The sequence below is a fragment of the Orycteropus afer genome, unplaced genomic scaffold (genome assembly GCF_000298275.1).
Source record: "Orycteropus afer afer isolate SDZICR_OR568_19922 unplaced genomic scaffold, OryAfe1.0 scaffold00019, whole genome shotgun sequence".
NCBI classification, from domain to species: Eukaryota; Metazoa; Chordata; class Mammalia; order Tubulidentata; family Orycteropodidae; genus Orycteropus; species Orycteropus afer.
Genome location: NW_006921606.1, coordinates 20,301,639 through 20,327,997, shown reverse-complemented (window position 1 = coordinate 20,327,997; position 26,359 = coordinate 20,301,639). Strand labels below are relative to the sequence as shown.

Below are 26,359 nucleotides of genomic sequence, written 5' to 3'. Positions count from 1 at the left end.
CCTTCTTCCTAGTCTGTCTCAGTCTATAAACTGGGCTGTTACCTATGCACCAGGTGCATCTCGCTGGGTTTTAAACACCAGAGGCTCAGCCTCAAAACCCACGTCTACATGTCACCACACCACTTGAAGAGTACAGTCTGCAGTATGGGTTACATCTCAATATAAAGAAAACAAAAATCCTCATAACTGGACCTATAAGCAGTATTACTATAAATGGAGAAAAGATTGAAATCGTCAAAGACTTCACATTGCTTGGTTCTACAATTGATGCCAATGGAAGCAGCAGTTGGGACATTACTGGGCAAATTGGCTGCAAAGGACCTCTTTCAAGTGCTGATGATCAAAGATATGTCCTTGAGGACTAAGGTGCACCTGACACAAGCCATGGTATTTTCAGTCGTCTCATTTTCATGCGAGAGCTGGACAATGAATAAGGAAGACAGAAGAAGAATTGATGCTTTTGAGCTGTGGTGTTGGTGAAGAATGCTGAAAGTACTGTGGACTGCTAAAAGAACTAACAGGTCTGTCCTGAAGGAAGTGCAGCCAGAATGCTCCTTGGAGGTGAGAATGGCCTCCTTCATCTCACCTACTTTGGTCATGTTGTCAGAAGGTACCATTCCCTGGAGAAGGATGTCATGCTTGGTAAGGTGGAGGGTCAATGAAAGAGGGCAAGGCCCTCAACGAAGTGGATTGACAAGGTGATGGGCTCATGTGTAGCAAGAATCGTGTAGGTGGCTTAGGACAGGGTGGTGTTTCATTCTGCTGTGCGTACGGTCACTATGAGTCAGAAATGACTCAATGGCACTTAACAACAATGAGGGTGTGTTACTGGCATCTAGTAGGTAGAGGCCAGGTATGCTGCTAATTATCCTACAGTGCACAGAACAACCCTCACAATAAAGAATTATTAGGGCTAAAATGTTAACAGTGCTAAGGATGAGGAACCAGGAGTTAGAGGAAGGGTTGATATGAAAAAGTACAGGGACTTATCATGTCCCAAGTCAGCAGGATTGGAGGCAAGAACAGACAAAGACAGAGGGAGCCAACTGTCTAAGGGCATTAGGTTCTCCCTAAACTTCTGGTTAAGTTCAATGAGATCCAGGGCTGTCTTCAGCTGTAGCCCTCTTAGGTTTCAGGAAAGACACTGAACTGGGGTTTGTTGAGGTTTGCTTTTTGTCTAAACAGAGTTTTAAATTTTTATGAAGTCTAGTTTGTCTACATTTTCCCTTGGGATTTCTTCTAAGACTTCTGAATTTAAGCAGTCAGTCCTGCAAGTACACTCCTCATCCCACACCAAATATTTGATAAATATTCTCTTCCATTCTCTTATCACTTTCCATTCTCTTATCAATAGCTTGCCTTCTTTAATATTCAACTGTTTAATTCAGTCTTTCCCAGAGGGCGGTACACATACTCCTAGTGCTCCTGGTGGTAATATAAGTTGGCTTTAGGAATTGTGTCAATAAACATTTTTTTTGTGTGTTAATGGTCTTGTGGGTTTTTAAAATAAATATATCACCATGACATCAAACCTGTATTTTCACAGGAGTAAGTTCCTAAGATGAGTCAACTTCAGAATTTAATTTTAGGTAATAGTGTGGGTGATAAACAAATATGGCAAACAGATGATGGAGATATGAGAATTACTAACATTTGGGTGACACTGGTTAAACCCATTTGAAATCCACTTTTCTGTCTAGAGTAGGGTAACACTCAACTGATTTCCTGCAACTTACCCCAGACCGTTCACCAACTCCTCCAAACCAATTATTTAACCTCCCATTGACAATGCTTTTGAAAATCATGTGTCAGTTCTTACACAGAACATTTTCTGGCCTATCTCTTTTGTTCCATTAATCATTTAGTCATCTTGAGTTATTACCACATTTTAAATTATTGGTTTAGAGGGTCTTCTCTCCCCAGAGAGGACTGATTTTGTGGCTGGGACAGGGGGTTGAGGGCTGGATGTGACACCTGTGGGCAGCAGCATGCCTACCAAAACCCTTAGGTCCTAACATGTTACAGGGTCAGAGCTGGCTGGACGTTCCCAGGCCCTAAGTTGGAAGGGCAAGAGCTCTGGTTCACAAGGGTGAAATGAGGGAGGAACAAAAAAATAAATATAAACATCAAATTAAAATCAGAAGGACCAATGATAGGCTGTGAATTAGATGACTAGACTTGAGTGAGACAATTTGAGCCATCTAGGATGAGACACTGGACAAATCAAGGTACCATTTGTGTTGTCCGTTCATTTGGCTGTGAAGTGGGAGACTTGCCTGTTGCCAATAATATTGAGAAGACCCTTCGATCTATCAAGAAAAGACATCTCACACACACACACACACACACACACACACACAATGTTATATATATATACTTGTATATTGATTCTAAAGAAAGCATATAGAAAAATCCAGACTCAAAACCAGTATAGAGCTGTTCATTAACGTCCCCAAGAGATTTCTCATTAAATGACGACACACCTTCAAATTCACAGCTTCCCCAGTGATTTTAATTGTTTCTTGGGAGCACACCAACACCTTAACTGAAACACTAGGTAGAACTTGAAAAAAAGGAGAAAAATACTAAGAAGTACCTTCCCAAGCCATACATCTTAAAAATCAGTGGTAAACATGATTTTGTTTAATAAAAATAATAATCAGTCTCACACACAACTTTTCTAGAACACAAGCAGAGCACAACGTGAAGTAACAGGAACATACCCATTCATCCTTCCCTAGCCTAGCGCAAAAGCAAGGCAGGGCACAACTGTGACACTGGACAGCCCTCATCCAGCTTGAAATTCAACAGATCTGAATGGATGGTCAGGCTGGAAAGGACTTTAGAATGCTTTTGCTCCAAAAGATAATCCTACAGATGAAAGAGCAATGGACTCCATTACCCACCCACCTCCTGGCCTCCCACTAAAGTGACACCACTTAATAGTATTTCTCCTGCCACCAAAAAGAAATTTCATTATCACATTTGGTCCAAGATACGGTTGGGTTAATCTTCCTGCATCTGTTGAACTTCCAGTGTCTCAACTTTGGAGAGAATGTGATAGACAACATCTCACAAGTGTGAGTGGAAGCAGGAGAAGGGAACTAGCAGAGGCTGAGTCATGCTAGAGTAGATGTTGAGTCATGCTGAGGCTATGAATGAAGGGAAACTAATCCCAAGGGGGTTTGTCTAAGTCTCAGGTGGGAATCATGGTGCTAATTGAAATAAGGTTCAAGGGTAGGGGAGGGTCCTGGGGGTTGACTTCTCTGTAAAATGCTTGGGTTTGTCATTACCCCATCTGGAGAGGCCAGAAAAAGATCTCACTCTCCTTCCGCTGTTCTCCAGGTAGGGTGTGGGATCTCTTGAGGGTTGAAGAAGGCTTTGCAAAGAAGAGCCAGGTTTATAAATAATGCATTTCCTTTGTCTTGCAGGAATTCTGGAGGCAGAGGTACAATCAGATCAGCTGTGAACAGCTTACATAGCAAATCTAATAGGTTTGTAAATTAGATTTTGTGTTCATTTGTTTTTGCTGTAAGGCAGCTATTAATCTGCCTCTCCTCTTTGCTGGATGGTGCCCTTCTTACTTAGCAAATGGATCTGTTTCATTTCACTTTGGTTTTGTATTTCTCTAATCACTTTTAGGGGTGAACTGTCTGTAGAAAATGGCATAAAATGGCCCAAGGTCTAGAGGCTATAGATGTGGAAAACACAGACGGGTAAGAGTTGCTTTCTGGAAAAAAAGCCCACCCACTTTGAAACATTAAGCCACCAATGAGCTTATCAGCAACTTGCATTTCTCCTGAGCAATGGAAATCCTGAAGTGAACCAGGACTTTCACCCAATTTCATTTAGTAATGGCTTGTCCAGAAGGTTAAGACAGAACCTAAAGCATTCAGGAACTTTGCTGAGATCTCTTAAAATATTTAGGGAGTCAACTCAGTTAATGTTAACTCTGATTGCTGATTATGCACTTCAAATTCTGAAAGAGCTTTGCCTCATATAATAATGTCTCTGGATTGGGGGCCTTTAGGCCAGTTCTTGGCCAGAGGACAGCCTGATGCAAGGAAGCCCGCAAATACTTCACAAGCCAACAGACTCAAGCTCACCACTGGCTGCTGTTGGACAGTGCTTCTTTGAGTCTCCACTCTCCACCACTCTCTATATAACTGCCCCCAATGTTCTGACCCTGGATGGTATGAATGATTAATGTGCTCAGTTGCTAGCCAGAGGCACCTCAAAAGAAAGGACTAGCAATCTAATTCCAAAAAATAAGCTACTAAAAACACTATGGAGCACAGTTCTACTGACACACATGAAGTCAATGTGAATCGGAAATGACTTGACGGCAATTAGCAATGGGTGTCTTGACCTACAGTTTTATAAGCCTAAACTTAAAGAGCAATACCAAAAAAAAAAAAAAAAAAAACTCACTGCCATCAAGTCAATTCCAACTCATAGCAGCCCCTATTGGGCTTCTGAGGCTATAAATCTTTATGGAAGTAGATCGTCCCATCTTCCTTCCCCAGAGCAGCTGGTGGATTTGAACCGCTAACCTTGGAAACCCTACTGGGCAGTTCTAGTCTAGTTTATAGGGTCGCAATGAGTCAGAATCAACTCTATGGCAGTGGGTGGATTTTAGTTCAGGAAAAGACCTGAAGCCTTTTCAATGATTTAAAAGGTAAATATGTAGCAAGTGAAGGTGATTGTGATAAAGAATTTTTTGTGAGTAGGGGGTTGATTCAATCATTTCAAATGGAGGACAGATTTACATAATATTAAAGGGCAAGTATGGGTTGGCTGACTGGAAAAGATCCATATTTGTACCCATTCCAAAGAAAGGTGATCCTACATAATGTGGAAATTATCGAACAATATCATTAATATCGCATGCAAGTAAAATCTTATTGAAGATAATTCAAAAACGGTTGCAGCAATATATTGACAGAGAACTTCCAGAAATGCAAGCTGGATTCAGAAGAGGATGCAGAATGAGGGATATCATTGCTGATGTGAGGTGGATCTTGGCTCAAAGCAAGAATACCAGAAAGGTGTTTACTTATGTTTTATTGACTATACAAAAGCATTTGATTGTGTGGATCATAACAAATTATGGATAACATTGAGAAGGATGGGAACTCTAGAACACTTCATTGTACTCATGAGGAACCTGTACGTAGACCAGGAGGCTGTTGTTTGAACAGAACAAAGGGACCCTGCATAGTTTAAAATCAAGAAGGGAGTGTGTCAAGGTTGTATCCTTTCACCATACTTATTCAATCTGTATGCTGAGCAAATAATCTGAGAAGCTGGACTAATGAAGAAAAACATGGCATCAGGATTGGAGGAAGAATCATTAACAACCTGCGATAAGCTGATGACACAACTTTGCTTGCTGAAAGTGAGGATGACTTGAAGTACTTACTGATTAAGACTGAAGAATACACTCTGCAGTATGGATTACATCTCAATATAAAGAAAACAAAAATCCTCACAACTGGACATATAAGCAGCATCATGATAAATGGAGAAAAGATTGAAGTTGTCAAAGACTTCACATTGCTTGGTTCTACAATCCATGCTAATGGAAGCAGTAGTCAGGACATCAGACGACGTACAGCACTGGGCAAATTGGCTGCAAAGAACCTCTTAAGTGCTGAAGAGCAAAGATGTCTCCTTGAGGACTAAGGTGTGCCTGACACAAGCCATGATATTTTCAATCACCTCATATGCATGTGAGAGCTGGACAATGAATAAGGAAGACTGAAGAAGAGTTGATGCTTTTGAGTTGTGGTGCTGGCGGAGAATGCTGAAAGTACCATGACTGCTAAAAGAACTAACAGATCTGTCCTGGAGGAAGTGCAGCCAGAATGCTCCTTGGAAGTGAGAACAGCCAGATTTCATCTCACCTATTTTGGTTGTCAAAAGGGACCATTCCCTGGAGAAGGATGTCATGCTTGGTAAGGTGGAAGGCTGACGAAAGAGAAGAAGGCCCTCAATGAGAAGGCTTGACACAGTGGCTGCGGCAATGGGCTCAAGTATAGCAGGGATTGTGGAGCTGGCGCAGGACCAAGCACTGTTTCGTTCTGCTGAGGATAGGGTCACTATAAGTCAGAAATGACTTGACAGCACCTAACAACAACAACAACAGGTTGGCTGTTAAGTTGGATATTCATACCCAGGGACTTACTATATAGTCTGTTAGTTGCCATTCCCTATTTATTTAAGTCTCTTGACCACATGAGACCTGCTGAGTATGCCCATTCCTTGCCCTGTGTGTTTGACTGAGGACACAGCCCCCTCTTTCCTCAACATAATTGCTTCTAGATGTCTAATGACCTCTTAACCACCAGGGAGCTACAAATGAAGCTTTCATTATACCTGGTGAAGTATAAATATGGCAGAAATAAAAGAAAAGGCCAATTATCATTAAGTTCCTCTATGTTCTACTGTGGGAAGGTGTTTTCTGAAAGGTGCTTACACTTTTGGAGAAAGAAGATCCTGCCCTTGAGCTCAAGTCCCCTAGTAACTTGGGGAGGTGCAGTCTTACGGGATGGAGCATGAAAAGTGGAAGAACACAGGCCAACCTGGATTCAGTTCTGGTGCTTGTTATCTGGGGCTTCTGTTTCCTCATTTGATTGTAATAATAATGCAATGGCTTCTTGGAGGGGTGTTTCAAGAATTAGAACTTCTGAATGAATACAAAGGAATGGTCTAGGGCCTGATACATTAATGTATTCATGGCATCAAAGTTTGACAAAGATGGCCACTGAATAAGTTCAAGAGTTAGCAGGTAAAGCAACTTAAGAATAAAATGATCCTCTAGTATCACTTGAGGATCTCTGGTGGCACAGTGTTTAAAACCCTCAGTTGCTAATAAAAAGTTTGGTGATACAAACCCAGCAGCCACTCCACAAGAGAAAGATATAACAGTCTGCTTTCATAAAAATTATAGCCTTGGAAACCCTATGGAGCAGTTCTCCCCTGTCCTTTGGGTCACAATGAGTCAGAATTGACTAGATAGCATTGGGGTTTTTTAGTGTCATTTAGGAGGTCAGGGTTGAAGGGGAAGGCTGGGGGCAGGAGGACACTTTCACTGAAGAGGAATATAATCTCCACTCACCCAGAATATGTAAAACCTGGGAGTCAAGGTGGTCTCTAGAGTTATATAACCCATCCCCTTTATTTTACAGATAAACTGGAAGAGTCTAGGGACCTGGAGTGGTTTTCCCTAGATCTCTCAGCTTGATAGTGACAGGGCCAGGGTTAAAGTCTAGTAAAATCATTGCTGGCTATATAGGATCTTGTCAAAGGTTTTACTGGGAAGTAAAGTTAGAAATGGAATTTTGCCACTATCTGTGCCATTATATAACTCTTTCCCTTTCCTACCTCTGCCACCTTTTGTCCAAGAGAATCTTAGAAACATTTTTTTTGGGGGGAGGGAGGGTTGAGCAGGGCCCCTCTGCAGAACCTTCTTTCCTGAGCAAGCCTATAGTCACCCAATAAGTCCTGGCTTCTGAAGAGCATCCCTCTAGACTGAATCTGCCTTAAGCCATAAGGTGCCAGTTCCTGGTCCCCCTTTTGTTCCTGAGCTAGTTCTTGTTGTCTGCTTTACTTTGATCTCCCATGAGAAAGCTAGCTAGCCAGTCAGGAACAGCTTGTCACCACAATATATTAAAATGTTTCTATCACATAGACCTACTGATGTAAGCTTCAGGGAAGTATTGAGATCTGCCACATCTGTGGCCCCAAGTTCACTGCTCTTGCCTCTGGCCTACACAGAGGTGGGTGGTACCAAAGGGATGCACACAGCCATCTCCTCCTGGAGCCTCACAAGAGGGCTGCCAGTGGTCTGTGCGGGGGACAGTGATGAGCCTTACTGAATTGTGGAACCGTAGAGCTAGTATCTTCCTCTTCTAGACTCCCTTTCTAAAGATGGGGAAATTGAGGCTCAGAGAGGTTAAAATGATTTAGCCATGGTCACATTTGTGAAATCTTTCTACTACATTCACAGCTTACTTTCATCAAAACAGCAAAAAGAAAAAAGAAAAAAATCCAAAAAACCGTATCTTCTATTTTTCCTCCCAGGCTCACTAAAAGGAATCCATCTACCTTACTGAAAACGCTTTAACTTTCTATCCTTTGCAAAGAAGAAAAAAAAAAAAAAAAAAAACGCACTGCCGTCGAGTCAGATCTGCTCATAGTGACCCCTCCTTGGGTTTCCAAGGCAGTATCACGACGGAAGTAGATTGCCCAACCTACCTTCCAAGGAGTGGCTGGTGGGTTTGAACCATCAGCCTTCTGGTTAGCAGTCAAACGCCTTAGGCACTACAGAAGACAAGAAATGCCAGCTGGAGGAGTCAAGAATATTGAAGAGTGGAGGTATAGGGAGTGTGGGGAGAGCTGAGAAGACAATAACCCCTCTCCAAAATGAATGTCTTTACCCACAAAAGGCAAAACAGAGCATGGGTTTAGACCTAGTTAGAGGGATTTCTTTTTCTTTTTCAATTTGACTGTCCCAAAATAAATGCAGGGAACATTGATATTTGATTTGAACTCTTCAGAGCTCCAGAATTTGGCATGGCAAATCCACTTAGCATTCTAAACCATAAAGTCTGCTCTCTCAGCCCAGACATCAGGAACTTGTGATGTGACCCACATGCCTTCTCCCACACTGCTTTTAAAGATAACATTGTAACCTATATCCTTGAAACCTACTAACATAGATTTCAAGCCTCTGAATTCAAGAAGGCTCTGAAATGCCCAGTGTTCTAAGCACACATTATGAATGCCTTGGGCAAACAAACCAGTTGCCTCCTTGATCCACTGCAGATGCCCCCATGGTGAAATTCACCAAGCTTTATAATCAAGTTCAAACCCAGCAAACATTTATTTATTGAGCACCTGCAATGCCAGACCTTCAATCCCATGGTGGCACAAATGATTTGTGCAGGACTACTAACCGAAACGGGAGCTCTGGTAGCCTAGTGCCTAAGGCACTTAACTGCTAACCAGAAGGCTGGCGGTTCAAACCCTCCTTGGAAGGAAGATTGGGCAATCTATTTCCGTAGTGATACTGCCTCAGAAACCCAAGGAGGGGTCACTATGAGTCAGGTCTGACTCCATGGCAATGGTTGTTGTTGTTGTTGACGAACCTAAACTGGTGAGTACTTGAACTCACCCAGCAGCACTGTGGAAGAAAGATCTGGTGATCTGTGTCTGTAAAGATTATAGCCAAGAGAACTCTATGGAGCAGTTCTACTCTGTAACATATGAGGTTGCCTGAGTTGGAATCAATTCAATGGCAACAGGTTTTTTTTGTTTTGTTTTGTTTATGTCAGACCACAGAGGAATATAGAGAGGAATGAAGGAGATACCCATCTTACAGTCTAATGGGAGGCTGCATGAATAATGACAGGGTGTTCAGATGACATGGTGAAGCTACAAACAAGAGAGTGATGGGAATATAAGGGAGGGCCCAAAGCTACCAGCTACAGTTACATTGCACTGTTGTTAAATTCTATTTGTTAAGTTTGTAAACCATCATATGATCCTTTGTTGCTAACACAACTGCTACTTGTAGAGTTTCTTATAAGTCGCTTGAATAAGAAATATGACTATTCTGGGAGTGACTGCTAAATTTCATTGGGAGAAAAACTGGGGAGGAGGAGAAAGATAGTTTTATCACCGCACTTCCAGTCTCCAAGGATGGGCTGTACCTGAGGGAGAGCGTTTGTACATTCTAGAAAATAGACTCCCTTCCCTTCTCAGGTAATAACTGCAATTTTGCTCTTCCTGGGAAGTTTACACTCAAGCCAGTGTAAAAACAAAAATACTAGACTTGTCATTGGCATACTAACAGATCATGTCTCCCTTTTCCTGTTTTTTCTTTTCTTTTCAGAGCTGAAGTTGTAATAAATGGCTCGTCATCACCAGCTGTTGTTGACAGAAGCAATGAAAGCATTAAGCACAACATCCAGCCAGGCTCCTCCAAATGGAGACAGAACCAGACACTCTCTCTGAGGATCAGGTACTGGTAATTACCTGTAGGACAAGAAACTGGCTTGGCCTTGATCAATAAAAGCTGCGAATTGCCTCTCTCCATAGTAAAAAAAAAGTCAGGGTAGAAAGAAAATGTTTACCTCCCACTGAGGCAGGTTTCATCTGTAAGCAATCTATTGGGAATAAAAACCCGAGGCAAGTCCAGCAGCCCAACAGGTGTCTGCAGCAACTTGACTGGAGAATGGTAGGACAGCCTGCGGAGGGGCTGGGTCCAGAAGGAGCTCAGGTCAACAGCAGTGAGGATCTGGGCAAGCAGGCCACAGATGTCCTCTCCCAGAAGGAGCAAACTTCCCTGGCCTGCCTGGTATTGTGTCCATCTCTTGTGGCAAGTCCTTGTGGCTTGAGTAGCCTGCCCCCTCCCTCACAACATGAAAATGGAAAATCATAACTGGTCCTCAAGTGACCCAGGAACCGACATGCTACCTGACCCCAGAGGAAGAGATCTGTTCAGCCAGAGAGCAGCTCTCTTTCCTGAACTCTGCATAGGGGTATGTTGTAAGTACTGCATGGTCAGGTGGTGGAATGGGGAACTGTCAACAAGCAAGTACAGCTTGACTTTGATATAGCCATCACACCTGACCAAGCAAATATTGGTCAGTATAATTCAACTGGAGTCCCTGGGTGGAACAAAAGGTTCATGTTCTTGGCTGCTAACTGATAGGTTGGAAGTTCAAGTCTACCCAAAGGCACCTCAAAAGACAGGCCTGCCAATGTACATCTGAAAAATCAGACACTAAAACTCCTATGGAACACAGTTCTACTCTGACATACATGGGGTTGCCATGTGTCAGAATCAATTCCATGGCAACAGGTATGGTTGGTTTTATAATTCAATAATCCATTTATAGGCACTGTGCTGGGGGTCGGGGTACAGAGGTGAATCAGACATGCTAGGCAGGGAGACAGAACTATAAGCAAAGTTCTGATGGTGCAGTGTGATATGTACATTAGCCAATATCTGATCTTATAGATATGGGAACATAAAGAGGTAATGCTAATGTTTTGTAAGAGGGCTGGCTAGAAAAGGTTTCTCAGGAACAATGAAGTCTGAGCAGCACATTGTCTCTGCATAGTGCTAAGATGCAGGAGGTAGGTTATGGGGGTGATGAAATTAGTGCACTAGGCAAGACCAGATGGTGGAAGGCCCTGACTCTTGTGTCTGACCTTCTCAAGACATCACTATGGAAAGCAAGGGGCCGAGGCACAGCAGCCAACCTTGACCATAGCCACCCAAAGTGTCACCACACAGGGCAAAGATCTGGCCCCTTCAGATAGTCTCACTGTCAAAATGAGAATGCCCTACGCCCTAGTTTTTGAGGCTTAGTTTTGAGACACAAAGGGGTATGAGGAACAGAGGGGTGAGATTTAGGAACCTGGTAGCTGAGAAACCATCTGAAGGAGCTGGCTCTGGTCTCCACCATTCTGCTACCTTCCACCCCTTTCTCTGTCTCTTCTGAGGCCCATCAGTGCGGTCCTAGAGCTGCAAGCCTAGGACTGATCCCTTTAATACAGGACACCATGGAATCACTGAAATCACCTGTATCCATTTCCTAAGGCTGTCAGAGCAAACTATCACAAACTTGGTGACTTAAAATAACAAAAACATTCTCTCACAGTTCCAGAGGCTAGAAGTCCAAAAGCAAGGTGTCAGAGGCTACTTGCTTCTGGAGGCTCTAGAAGAGAATGCTTCCTTGGTTCTTCCAGTGTCTACTGGCTCCAGACATTCCTTGCCTTGTGGCTGCCTAACTCCAGTCTCTTTCTCTGTCTTCACATAGCCTTCTCTTCCATGTGTGTCTCTCTTCTTCTGTCTCTTGTAAACACACTTGTCATTGCATCTGAGGCTTACTTGGGTAATCCGGGATGATCTCATCTCAAGATCCTATTGTAATTACACCTGAAAAGACACTTTTTCCAAATAAGGTCACATTCATAGTTTGGGGGTAAGGAGGTGGGCATGTCTTTTGGGGACCACCATTCAACACACAACACCACCTGTTTGTGAAATCCTGCTGAATAAGTTCCCCTCCTGTCCCACTCTCCCTTTCTCCTGTCATTGGGGAAAGACATGGACCCACCCTTTCAGAGATCAGGCTGTGGTCTCCATAGTGAGCCTGCCAACACAGACAGAGGCACCTCGGTAAGAACAATGTGCCTTCACACAGGGGAAAAAGAATTCCTTCAAACTTCAGTCCGTTAATCACCAAAATTACTCATTATAAAATATTCTGCGAGTGGTTTGGAATGATTTTAATAATTGACCGTAATTTCTCATAATTATTTAGAAATTAATTCACTCACAGAGGTATTTATTTATGGGCTTTCTGGGGAGTCTGCTTTTAAGTTCTTTGGGGTATGTAATTGTAAGAGTCTTAGCTATCTCCAAACGACATTAGTTTGTCAAGTTGCATAATCCCTGGTAAGGCCCAGTAAATAAAAACAATGCCTCTGTTTTCCATCAGGAGGTACAAATTATTCAGCAAGGGTTGTTTTCTCTGCATGATAGCAAAAGATCCAGGTCATTCATAAAGACAAGTGGAAGAAGAGTACAGGCCCTGCCAAGAGTTCTAGCTGTCCCTTGGCTGCACAAGGGGCTCCTAACCCCAGACACATTAGAATCACCTAGGGATCTTGTTAAAGAATGCCAATGAAAACCTTATAGATCACAACAACCCAATACACAACCAGTCACGGTGATGGCACAGGACTGGGCAATGTTTCATCCTTTTTGCACAGGGTCACTATGAGTCAGTGGCCTACTCAACAGCAGCTAACAACACAAACCACAACCCCTCACATGATCAGAATTTATGAGGGGTCAGTGTGGAGCTTCTGAATTCTTTATAGTTACCCAAGTGACTGAGTGGGGTACACCATAGGCTGTGAACCTCTCAAAGCCATCCAGCTCTCAGGCATCAGTGTTACCACCTGTGCAATAGGGGCACCAGCTTGCGGCTTTTCACATTTGCAAAGTGCATGAAGATTTTATCCCTACAAAGCTCCATGGGAAAAAAAGTTTGCTGTCATTGCATCCTTTCTAGAGAGGCGATCATTGCAGAAAATGAAATTAATCTCATCTGATCTAGTTACCAAATTTCTTTCTATGACCTAAATCATTTCTAAAGATCTTTTGGATGATTTATACAGTTCTTTATCCACCACCAAAAGGAGACCCAGATGTTTCCTGACTCCACCCCATCTCATCTTTATATGTTGCTGGATGTTTTGAGAACTTTTTCCTTAAATGAAATGAACTCTTGAGCCTAGAGAGCATCTTTTGATCTCATTTGCTTTGAAACAACTGAAAAGAACTCTTGTCTGTGGGATCAAGAAGTGCCAGTATTTACAAAGCCTATGCTCTGGTAGCATAGTGCCTAAGGAGGGGTCACTATGAGTTGGGGTCGAACGGCAAATAACAACAACAACAAGATGCTAGTCAGAGATTTGGTGAGGAGGGGACACATTTAACAAATGGACAAGCTCACAGGATGGCAGGCCATATGCTCAGTCTCTTAAAGATAGAATTGTTGATATACCTCACAGTGTCCAGATCCTCATTCCTTGCCCTGATATGACCCCTTTGTACAGAGAAGGCTTCCATGGAAGAAAATGTACCAATCGGGAATGAGGCACACGTCATCCTCATTTCCTGTTCCTATTTTAAGACTTCTTGTCCGATGATGACAGAATCTCCCTTCCTGAGGAGGATGGAGGGAGGTCAGCTGCCCCAGTTTGCCCAAGATTGAAGAGCTTCCTGGGATGCAGGATGTTCAGTACTAAAACCAAGACGGTTCCTGGACAAACTAGCTGTGTGGATCCTCCTTTTTTCTGGGGCCTTCTATGATGAGCTCACTTCACACATAATGGAGTAATTTCCCAGGGCAGTTTTCACCTCTGTAGGAAGAGGGTGTAACCACGGCAACTAGCTCAGGCCCCTTTCTGACAGTTCTTCCTGAAATCCACTCTCTTAGGACATCTGAGCTCTTAGCATGCTGTAGGTGTTTGCTGGATTGCGACAGCCCCAGCCCTGTAGGGCAATGGTAGGACAAGGAAAGCTAGGACTTGCAGTGGGCATCTGGTAGGTAATAGGGAGACATTGTCCTCATGTGTGTTTGGTTTTTATAGGAAACAAATATTAAAGTTCCTGGATGCTGAGAAGGACATTTCTGTCCTTAAGGGGACACTGAAGCCTGGAGACATTATTCATTACATCTTCGATCGAGACAGCACAATGAATGTGTCCCAGAACCTCTACGAGCTCCTCCCCAGAACCTCTCCACTGAAGAACAGGCACTTTCAGACTTGTGCCATTGTAGGCAACTCGGGGGTCTTGCTGAACAGCGGCTGCGGGCCGGAAATTGACACGCACAACTTTGTCATAAGGTAACCACGACAAGTGCCTTTGTCCCAAAGCAGCAGTGTATATTTAAATCATGCATTGCCAGCTGTCCCAAGAGAGTGAAACAAGAACACTGGTCTGGTTACTCCCTGCGCAGCTGTTCTCAACATTAGTTACATATTTGCATTACTCAGGGAGCTTTTAAAAGTCCCAGTGCCCAGACTGTACTTCAGACTAATTAAATCAGTCAAAGGGGCATGTAACCTAGGCAGCCCAGGTGAGTTCAGCCAAGGTTGGGAATCACTGATCTGAAGCAGAGTTAGGCAAACTATGGTTCTCTTCCTGCTTCAGTAAATAAGGTTTTATTGGAACACAGCCACACCCACTCATTTATGCATTGTCTATGCTGCTGGAGTCACTGGGTGGTGCAAACTGTTACGGAGGTTCAAGTCCACCCAAAGATGCCTTGAGAGAAAGGTTTGGCAATCTACTTCCAAAACATCAGCCATTGGAAACCCTATAATATAGTTCTGACACACACATAGGGTCATCATGAGTCAGAATTAACTCAGCTACAACTGGTGATGGCTGCTACTTTTACATGGTAACAGCAGATTGAGTAGTTGCAACAAACAGACTATGTAGTCTCCAAAGGCTAAGATATTTATTATCTGGCATTTTGTAGAAAAAGTTTGCCAAACCCTTGACTTACAACCTAGTGTTGAAGATTAGTAAGAAAATCATCTTCTGTGCCAGTTGTTGGTCCAAGTTTGCAAGGTGGTTGCCCTTCAGATATCTTTATTATCCTATGGTCAAAATCTAGAATGTGCTGGGGAGACAGATCAACTTGGATATAGTACTTGACCATTGTTTTCTCTAAAACATTAGCTCTTACCTTTCAGCCACCAGAGACATTTGAATACATGTATTCTTGGTCCTAACACCTGACTCCAACTCAGACAAGCTTGGAAACAAGGCATTGCTGTTCCCTGGTTAAAAGTAGGGCACACAGAACCTCAGGTTTCCTTCCAAACAGCTCCCAGCTCTGGCAGAACTGCATACCACATCTCACGTTTCTGCTGGGATAGTTCTGCTGCAAAGAGCACCTTGTTCTGGGGCTTTGGGAAGTGACATTATCATAGAGTGCCTTGACCCTTTGGACATGGGAAAATACAGTGTATTTACTCTTGAACCCATGTGATTGAAGAGATACCACAGGCTTGCAGCCAAAGTCAGGTTATTTGAACTGTCCTTGGCTAGGTTTTGTCTGTGCCAGGTGTATCCAATGGCTCAATCCCTATTTTTCCATCTAGAAATTGGTGAGGTGATGGGAAAGGAAGAAAAGAAGTATGACACGTTTGTCTGATTGGATATCAGAGAAAGCATGAAGGTTGAGTGAGGTGGGCATTACAAGTGAGGGTGTAGGGCAAAAGTGACCTCCTGATAGGGTCAGGTCACCTGCTGTGATGTTGGTCAGTGTTGAGGGCAGCCTTTATGACCTATTGTCACACTGATAGCCATGCCTCTTCATTTGTCACAAGTCATGAGTTTCAACAGTGAGTTTTCTGAGCTTTACTGGGCTCTGCTCCAGGAATTTACAGAGGAAACAGCAAATTCTGGCCAATAGTTTTCTTTCCAGATACTTACACAGCAAGTGTGATGTCTGAAGTCCAGTCTGGGCTCTGCTGCCCATTTGTCATAGGCCTTTCCAGGCCTCAGTTTCACCATCTATAAAATTAGTGGGTTGGCCTGACTGACTTTGAGGTCATTAGGAAACAAAATGCCCAGTGCTTCTCAAATGTTAACATGTACAAATCATGCTTATTAAGATACTGACTCATCAGGTCTGGGGCAAGGCCTTAGACTCTGTATTTCTAACAAGGTCCCAGAGGATGTCACTGCTCCTGAAGCTTTGAGGAGCATGGCCGTGGCTTGCTGTGCCTCATTCCTTGGTGCAATGCCCATACCTGTTCACATATACATAGAAAGAAGCACCTGAATTTCCAAGGAGAGAACTACCCAAATGCTATTGTCCTTTGACCTGTAGATATATGTGTGTGGTTCTCATAGATTACTATGTCTCTGGAGTAGAACTGAGAGATATTTTGGGAGAAGATTACACAGCCCTACCATGCATAAACCTCACATTTGATAATAGGGATATGGGGGTAAGTGATAGCCCTGACTGTTTTGCCCATCAGAACCAGCCCCTGGAGTTCTCCTATCCTGGGGACTCTTCCAGGCCCTCCAGTCAGAGATAAATTATAGGCCAAAGCACCACACAAAGACTAAGTGGAGTGCAGTCCTGTGAGCAATAAATGAGACAATATGCTCAATATCATGCACAAACACAACAGGCACATTCACATTAATTTCCTTTCCTGTCTTCCCTTGGGGTCAGTAGGGGTCACCTCATGTTTCTGCACACATTTCTGGTCTCAGGTAGCTGGTGCTGCTGTAACACAAGTACTCACTGCTGTCAAGTCGGATCTGACTCATAGCAATTCTTCCTTGGGTTTCCAGGCAGTAGCACCATGGAAGTAGATTGCCCAACCTTTCTTCCAAGGAGTGGCTGGTGGGTTTGAACCGCCAGCCTTCTGATTAGCAGTCATATGCCTTAAGCACTACCACTAGAACTTCCGTAACACAAGTAAGTGGCATTAAAGAATAGAAGTGCATTTTCTCACAGTTCAAGAGGCTAAAAGTCCGAATCATGGTGCCAGCCATATCAATTTCTTCTTTGTCAGTCATACCAGGTGTTTCTTGGTTCCTCACATGATGCCTTTCTTCCCCCGCATGTATGCTCATGTCTTTGAGTCTAATCTGCTCCTTTTATAACTCAGAAGTGATTAGATTTAGAACCTACCCTACTTAGGTAAGATCTAACAACATAACAAAAACTCTATTTCCAAAGAGAGTCACATTTACGAGTACAAGGCCAGGAATTCAGCACATATTTTGGGAGAATACAATTCAATTGTAACTCCTCTCTTGTACTGTTTGTCTCTTTGAATGGTCTCTTTTTGCTGACCCATATATCTCCACCTGCCCTGCTGCCTCCCAGACCATGAACACCTCCAGATCAGAGTGGTATGTCCACATTTGACTTTCCACTGCCAAGGCTGTGCCCTGCACAGAGCCCCAGACTGCCCAGGTGCTGATATTAACACCCAGTCCTCTTGGGCCTGTGGCATAGGCTCCAGAGGTGTCACCAGGCCATTCCATGCCCTTGTAATGTTTAGCCACAGTCAGCGACAGCAAGGCCAGGGAAATGGCTGAATGAATATTTTAGGGGGTTCAGTGTGAAAAGTAAGCAGATGTGAGAGTCAGACACACCTGAGTTTGAATCCTGGTGGCTCCCTTGCTAGCTGTGTGACTTTGGGCAAGAGAATTTGCACACTCTGGGCCATTGTTTCCTCATCTTGAAAGTGATGTTGATGAAAACCAGGTCAGAATTAAATGTGCTCATTCTGTGGAAGGACCAGGCAACATACTAGGTGCTCAGTAAATGCTAGTTTCCTTCCTGATTATTCTGCTTTTTCTCTCCAAGTGTTGAAGGAGTAAAGTTCTTGCATATAAACGGGGAAGTGGTTTCTTCTGAATCTCATCATTTGGCGATGACTTCTGGCCCCTGGTCCTCACATCTCTAGCCTGTGTTCTACACGTACTTAGTTGAATTTCCAAGATTTATCTTCATTGGCTGAGGAGCTTTTCCACTGTCAAATCCTCTGTGCAGGCAGGCCCCTCAGCACCCTTGCTGCCATCCTAGGCCCACCAAGAAGCCCAGCTGTGCACTTCAGGGCAGGACCCAGGAAGACAAGAGGGTCCCCCCAAAAGCAGACCTCTGGTGGAATAATAAAGGCTGCCCACTCAGGGTCCCTGACTAGCTCAGCAAGAGATTGCAATGGCCTCTTACCTTGTCCTCCAACACCCAATTCCATCCCCACTGATGATATACAACAAAATTTAATCCTACTATTGTCTAATTGTTGCCTAAAATGCTAATCTGTTCACATCACTCTCCTGCTTATGAGCCTTCAGTGGTTCCCTATGGTCCTCAAAACCAAGTCCCTGATACACAAGTCCTATGATATCTTACCTTGTGTGGCTTTCCAGCCCATCTTCTTGCCTCTCCCTGAATGCTTATGCTGTTTTACACCTCTATGCCTTTGTATATATTTCCTTTACTTGAAGGAACATAGCATGGTGTTTCCTAAAACTGCCTGACTTAGCTGAGGAGCTAGTAAAAAATAATTATCAATTCTTAAGGTCACCTACTGAATCTGAATCTTCAGGTGAGAGATCTGGGAAATCTTAACAGTGTCCCAAGTTGTTGATAATTATGGTCTAGCATGCTGGAGGAGCACTCCCCTCTTATAAGTTGTCCACCAGTGGACTCCTGCTCATTCACCCCTCCAGACTTCCCTCAGTCGTTACCACCTCTGGGAAGACTGCCAGGTACTACTCCTTCCCCATAAATACTGATAACAACAGGTAGCATTTTCTAAGTCCTTACTATGGTTGAACAGTGTTCTAAGCATTGGGTGTGTAGTGGTTCGTTTATTCCTTGTGAGAGGGTGCAGTTGTGATATCCATTATAGCCAAAGGAAATATCTAAGCTAGCTATAATAGATAGAAAGATATCCAGATGCCTAGATAGATAGATTACTCTTCCTTAGCTATAAGGAAGCACAGAAAGGTTGAGGAAGTTGCTCAGAGTCACACAAGTAGAAAATATCAGAGCTGAGGTTTGAAACTGGGAGTCATTCGTCAGAGCCATTACTCTGTCACCTGCCCAGTGCATCATAATCTTGTGTACTGAGGATTTACTTGCTGTTTTTCTCCTCTCCTATGTATTGAGCTCCAGAACACAAGCATTTTACATACCTGGGGCCTAACAGAATGCTAGGTATATGGTAAAAGCTTAGTAACTATTTGTAGCAGCAGAAAAAAGAAGAGGATGACAAAAGTAGCCAGTGAGAACAGGAAGATGTTCTGAATCTTTGCTTAGGGATTCAGAGGAAGAAATGAAAACCAAATGATAGTGTCTCAGTTTCCTCAAAGGGACTGTGTCTCCTTGTTTTCCAATAGGTGCAACTTGGCCCCAGTACAGGAGTATGCCCGAGATGTGGGGCTGAAGACAGACCTGGTGACCATGAACCCATCAGTCATCCAGCGGGCCTTCGAGGACTTGGTCAATGCCACTTGGCGGGAGAAGCTGCTGCAGAGGCTACACAGCCTCAATGGCAGCATCCTGTGGATCCCTGCCTTCATGGCCAGGGGTGGCAAGGAGCGTGTTGAATGGGTTAATGAGCTCATCCTGAAGCACCATGTCAACGTGCGTACTGCATACCCCTCCCTGCGCCTGCTGCACGCCGTCCGTGGGTGAGTGAACTAGAGGCTTGGTGTGCAGCATTACTTTCAGATGCATTGCCATCCCAGCCCCTCCACCCTTTAGCTGTGTGTGACCCTAGCTAATTGCCTGACTTTTGTGAGCCTTCCTTTCTTGAGCAATAAGGGGTTTGGCAAATGGGTTTCATCTGGCATGCCAATTTTCACCAATTGGACATGCTTGCCTAGAGAGTTGTGCTGAGAAGGATCCTAAGGCTGTACCAAGGCTTAGTGGAAACAGATGCCATGAGCATAGAAGGGAAGATGTTGGCTGGTGTGTCACATGTCTGCCATCCCAGGGAGGTGATTTCCAAGAAAGAGAATCAGGTTTGGATGGACTTGGCTTCAAATATATCTTCAAATAAGTCACCTTAAGTTCTCTAAAACTGTTTCTTCATCAGTTCAATAGGAGTAGTGATAATAACATCAGAAGGTGTGAAGATTAAATGAGGTACTGTATGTAAAATGTGAAGTAAAATTAGTAAAATGCCAGGCGAAACATTCAGTCAGTGTTATCATCTTTTTCATCATCCTCATTGCTATATCATCTCTATTTCCCAGTGTAATTTTCTCTCACTCTGCAGAGGACATTTTGTTGACAAGACTTCTCTAAAGGAGGGTCTGATAGCATATGTTTTTGTCCACAAGGTCCTTTCCCTGAGATAGAGGAGTAACTTCACCTAAGGGATAAGAAAGAGATAAACCCACCCAAATCCACTGCCATCAAGTCGATTCTGACCCACAGCATCCCTATAGAACAGAGTAGAACTGCCCCATAGAATTTCCTGCTGTAAATCTTTAAGGAAGCACACTGCCTCATCTTTCTCCCACAGAAGGGCTGGTGGCTTTGAACCACCAACATTCCGGTTAACAGCCAAATGCTTTAACCACTGCACCACCAGAGCTCCTTTTAAGGAGGTGTGGCAGTTAAGGTTTTGTGTCACCTTGGCTGGGCCTGGTTTTGAGTGTCTGGGTAGCTGGATGTAGTTTATTGCCCATGATGAGATTGGTAATTAACTCCATGGTGAAATCTACTGGAGCAGCTGAGTAGCCTTAGGGATGTGGGCTACTTCCTGTATATAAGAAGGAACTTTAAGGAAGGTCTCCAGCTTTTGGCGTGCTTGACTCCTGCATGGAGCCGAGTTGTTACTCAGCAGCTGTCTGCTGATCTTGGCACTCTTAATGAACTTGAATCAATGGCCTGCCCTGTGGTTTGGTAGTATCAGGACTGTGCCTTTTTATCTGTTGGCCATGGGCTTGTCAGCCTCAGCAGCCAGCATCTGCCTGAGTGAAGAAAGCCTTTAGCTCCAGTGGGCCAGGAGCAACAGGCAGAACTGAAGTCCAAGGTTGAGGGGCTTTCATCCAGCCCCTGGAGCTTGGCACTTTGAACTCCATTTGGAGTTCTCCAAAGTGTGAGAGAAAAAACTCCTGTTTGTTAAAGCCATCCCATTTGTGGTATTTTCTGTTAGAGCAACACAAGGTAACCAAAACAGAAGGAGAGAGGAAGAATTAAAGCATTGCAACCCACTCTCCTTGAGAAGATTTCTGAGCAGGATTGGAGTAACTAGTCATGTGAGGGTCTTCCTATAATACCTGGACATCCAATTCCCAAAAGAATTCCACGATTGAAGGAAAATGGATAGGGAGCATTGAGGAGTGTCTAAACTATTCCTACTAATAAGAGGATGTCCACCTAGGCAAGGCTGTTCAACAATCCTGGCTGAACAAGTTGTCATTTCCAGCCTCCAGTTTGTTTGCTTCCATCCGTGTGACCTGGCATAGGCCCAGACACTTCAACCAATTACCCAGCTAGGAAAAGTACCAGCACTCATTCATAGTAGCCACCAGAGAATAGTTTGGATATTAAACATGTATTCATTCTATTTTAGTTATATATTACACTGAAGTAAATCAGTCCAAAACTTAGTAACTTAAAAAAAAGAAGAAAAGCAAACACTTTATTATTTTTCACAATTTCTTTTGGTCTCAAATTTGGGATAGGCTCAGCTGGATGATTCTAGCTCAGGGTCTTTCATTATAGTCCAATGGTGGCTGGAGCTGGAATAGTGGAGGGCTAGATGAACTGGGGTTTGACCATCCATCTCTCACTCTCTGTCCTTCCCTCTCTCTCTCTCTCTCTTTTCATGTGATCTCAGGATTTCATCATATGGTTTCTCTGTATGGGCTAGAATGGGCTTCCTCACAGCATGACAGCCACAGAGCAGTCAGACTACTTACATGGTGGCACAGGCTCCAGCATAAATGTCCCAGAGTTGGGGGCAGGGCAGAAACTGCATCACATTTTAAGACCACATAGTGTCACTTCTGCCATAATTGGTTGGCTGGCAAGTTATTAAGGTGGCCCAGGATCAAGAAGAGGGGACATAATTCCCACCTTTCAAGGGGAGGAGTGTCATGGAATTTGCAGACATGTTTAAAACCTTAACAAATTCATTCAACAAACATCTATTGAGTGCTTACTAAGCACCAAGCTCTGTTCTAAACATTGTGATACAGAATGAATAAACAAAACCCTCGCTTTCCTAAGTCCTTACATTTTTGTAAAATGTAGGAGAAGATAAATTAATCAAGTAAATAAGATACTTTTAGATAGTGCTATCAGGAAAATAAGAGCTCTGGTGGTGTAGTGCCTAAGGCATTTGACTGCTAACCAGAAGGCCAGTGGTTCAAACCCACCAGCCACTCCTTGGAAGGAAGATTAGGCAATCTACTTCCATAGTGATACCGCCTTGGAAACCCAAGGAGGTGTCGCTATGAGTCAGATCCAACTCAGCAGCAGTAAGTTTGTTTGTTCGTTTGTATCAGAAAAATCTCTAGAAAGATGTGGGTATGCACTAAGACCTGAGTGTGAAATGGGCACCAGTTATGCACAGATCTGGAGGGCAGAACCTTCCAGGAAGAGTGACCCCAAGTGCAAAAGCCCCAAGGCAAGGACATGTGCTCATGCATCAGCAGAAGACAAGTGTGGTTGGAGCAGTATGTGCAAGGAGAAAAGGGTTAGGAGATGATGTCAGCAAGAGACGCAAGGTCTAAAATATACATAACCTGTGGACAACTAAAAGGCATTTGGATGTTCTACATTTGAGGTGAGTGGCAGGATCCGATTCGTGCCTTAAAGAGATACTTCCAGCTGTTTGTGTAAAATAAACCATAATGGGGCAAGAATGGAAGGAGGGGCATTTGTTGAGAAGCTGTTGCCATAGTCTAGGCCAGAAATAAGTGTGGATTTAACTAGAATGGTGGCAAAGGGAATGTAACAGTTTCATCAGATTTGCTATAAAGTATAGGGGTAGAGGCATCAGGATTTGCGGATGAATTCTACTTAAGATGTGAGAGGGAAAAAAATGCAGAATGACCCTTAGGATTGTAGTTTGAGCAACTGAGAGGATGACAGGGGTGGGAAGTAAATTTTTTCTATGATAGGAGAAATGCAGAAGCCCATGCAGGTTTGGGGTATTGAGAAAATAAGTTCTTTCTTGGGCGTATTAAGTTTGAGATGCCCATTACAAATATACCTACCCCTCCATACTCCTAACCTCCAAGCTTGTGGTTGAGCCCTGCACCCCATTACCCATCTAACCACACAGCCCACCACAATCCTTCTCTAGTGTCACAAGGGAGCCCAGGGTACAAACTCCTCACTGACTGGGGGACACTGGGATGCTTTTCACTGGCCCTTAACATAACTCAGTGAGATCCTGGGAAGCCTTCTGACAACTAGAGGACTCTTGTTGTCTTCATAGAGGTTACTCCTGCAGCACCCAAGCCTATGGCCAGCACTGATCTCATGATGGTAAATATTGCCATGTGAAACCCATTGCTCCCAAGAGCCCTAGAGAGAGGTTCAGTAAGAGGCAGCCACACTCATGGCTGATAGAGTCAGAGTGATGCCTATTTGGACACAGCGCCCCCTAGGGCCACATTCCTTACCCTGGAGGTTGACCTGCCAACACTCCCTCCAGCATCTTCACATGCCGTCCCTGTCACAGAGTGGTCTGCCACAGCAGCTCTGATCCCGTGGACTTAGGCTCAGTGATGCACATATTGTTTCTCCTGAGATGGTTTGGGGGTCAGAAGGGATGAGAGAAGGGGAAGGACTGCCTTTTGGTAAAGAGAGAGAAAGTGCCTTAGACAGGGAACGGGCAACCACCTGGAAGGAGCCTAGGAAGCTAGAGCTATTTCCAGCTGTAATTGACTCACTTTCATCTGTCAAAATAGCATTAAGCTCCAGTAATCAGCCCTTTAAACAAATGGGCTGCTAATCCTGAGATAGTAACATCTTCCTTTTCAGAAACTCCTGGGAGGAATGAGTTCAGGCGAGAAGGTTGGTGCCGGCCCATGCTTTTAGCAAGGGGAGGAGTATTTGGAGAGAGGAGCTTCAGGTGTGTTGGAATGGATTTCTGCCAATGATTCTCTCCCTCCATGGGGCAATGGGACCTTATAGGGTCCAGGCTCCTATAAGGGCACCAGTGAGAAGATGGGCAGCATCTTTGATGAAAGGAAGGGTTCGCCTCTGTCTTGGAAAATAATTTGCACAACAATCTTGTTTCCTTTTTAAAAAGTATATTGCCCAATAAACCACCTGTTTGTGGAGTGTGTGGAGAGGGGGAGAAAAACATTTGAGGCACCCTAGTATCTTCATTCTGCAAATGAAGAACTTAATGTTCAATCTAGTTAGGTGATTTGTCTGAGGTCACCCTGCCAATAACTGACAGAACTGAAAACTATGTTATCTGATTCTAATGCAATGCACCAGCTGCAGGAAATATTTGTACCCATTCAGTTCTGGATTTGGGGCCCAATAAGTTCAGTGGGCTGGGGGTCACCATAGTAGAGAAGTGGCACATACGCAAAAGCTGGTGGTGCATCAAGGGAAGGAGAGGAGTCTAAGGCTTCAAAGGTCTCTACTCTTCCCACTGCCCCTTTCTCATAGCATTGCTAGAAAGCATTGCTGTTTACCACTGGTAAATCTTTACGGAAGTAGATTCCCCTGTCTTCCTTCCACAGAATAGCTGGTGGGTTTGAACCACCAACCTTCTGGTTAACAGTAAAATGACTCAGGCATTGTGCCACCAAAGCTCCTTAATGATACCCAAAGGACACTAATTAATTAGATCTATATTATTAACCTCATGGAGCTCTCTATGAGCCTGCCGCCAGCCTCCATTCCTGCCCCTATTTTTATCAGTGATTTAAATGAAAGCATTGATGGTCTGCTTAGCAAATTCACCTGACTTTTTGGAGTGTCTCTGGGTGGTGCAGATTAACATTCTCAGCAGCTAACTGAAAGGCTGGAGGTTCAAGTGCACCCAGAGGCATCTTGCAAGAAAGGCCTGGCAATCTATTTCTAAATTATCAACTGTTGAAAACCCAATGGAGAACAGTTCTACTCTCAGACATGTGGAGTAACCATAAGTCAGAACTGACTCCACAGCAACTAGTACTCATTCTATGACTTTTGAAGGGGCAAGGAATATTTGGAGCCACAGAATGAATCCTAATTTCTCATGACTGGCAGAAGCAATATGCCAATCTAAGAGGAATAAACTTAATATGGACAAATTAAGATTCTCTTTGTAGAGTCAAAACAATTGTACAAGTCCAGTGGGATGAACATGCCAATCACAACAGATGTGTGGTTGCTCAAAAGCCTAAAGTAATCTTAGCTCACAGCACATATACCATCTTCTAGATGGAGGACAGTGATGGCCTTGTTTTCTCTGCCTGATAAAATCTCATTTGGAGTATCACATTCAGTTTTGGGTATCAGATTGGAGAGAGACCACAGTGGCAGAGAAATTCAAAGTTTGCTTTTCAGCCAACGAACCTCAAGCATCATCACCACACATCTGTCATCAGTGGTGGCTTTCATGTTACTATGATGCTGAACAATTTTCAACAGAGCTGCCAGATTAAGATAGGCTGGGAAGAAAGGCCTGGCGTTCTGCTTCCGAAAATCAGCCAGTGGAAACCTTATGGATCATAAAGGTCCAATTCACAACTGATCATGGAGATGGTGCAGGGCCAGCCAGTGTTTTGTTTCATTCTATGAGGTCACCATGAGTCAGCGGCTGACTTGATGCCAGCTTGGAATAACAACGTGCCCGAAAGGGGCTCATAGATTTGGCCTGGTATAGGGCTGGGAGAAGAAGACCTACAGAATGCTGGATTTCATGAGGAAACTAACAAGAACACTCCAACAAATAAGATCATCTGAAACATGATTGCTGCTTCTTAACAGCTTATGAGCTCAGCATCCTTTGGAGATGTTCAGACAGCAGTGAATGCCCCTTCCTCAGGATGTGGAGAGGGAAATTCATATCATACAGACTTGGGTTAGATGGCCTCCCTTCCCTCTGAGATTCTTTAGTTCAACATGTCTGTGCTAGTATTGTCTCTCTGACCCACAGGGTAATGTCAAGATTACTGCCCATCTGAGACATTGGCAGATATGGGCATTGCAAGGAGAAGGAGGGCGTGGTGCAGGCCCTGAGCAGCTGACCTACCCTCCAGCTCTCACCGGTAGCTGGCAGGGCCCAGCCTCTGGTGCCA

General features: G+C 43.9%; 1 protein-coding gene across 1 annotated transcript in view; it reads left to right on the top strand.

The window, feature by feature from the left end:
* Window positions 1-26,359, top strand: part of ST8SIA2 (ST8 alpha-N-acetyl-neuraminide alpha-2,8-sialyltransferase 2) — an 87,420-nt gene that overhangs the window by 46,302 nt on the left and 14,759 nt on the right. Inside the window, exons 2-5 of the mRNA XM_007959964.2 lie at window positions 3,432-3,494; window positions 9,899-10,027; window positions 14,182-14,439; window positions 19,487-19,780. Coding sequence (XP_007958155.1) covers window positions 3,432-3,494; window positions 9,899-10,027; window positions 14,182-14,439; window positions 19,487-19,780 — 744 coding nt within the window. The remainder of the gene's footprint in view (window positions 1-3,431; window positions 3,495-9,898; window positions 10,028-14,181; window positions 14,440-19,486; window positions 19,781-26,359) is intronic.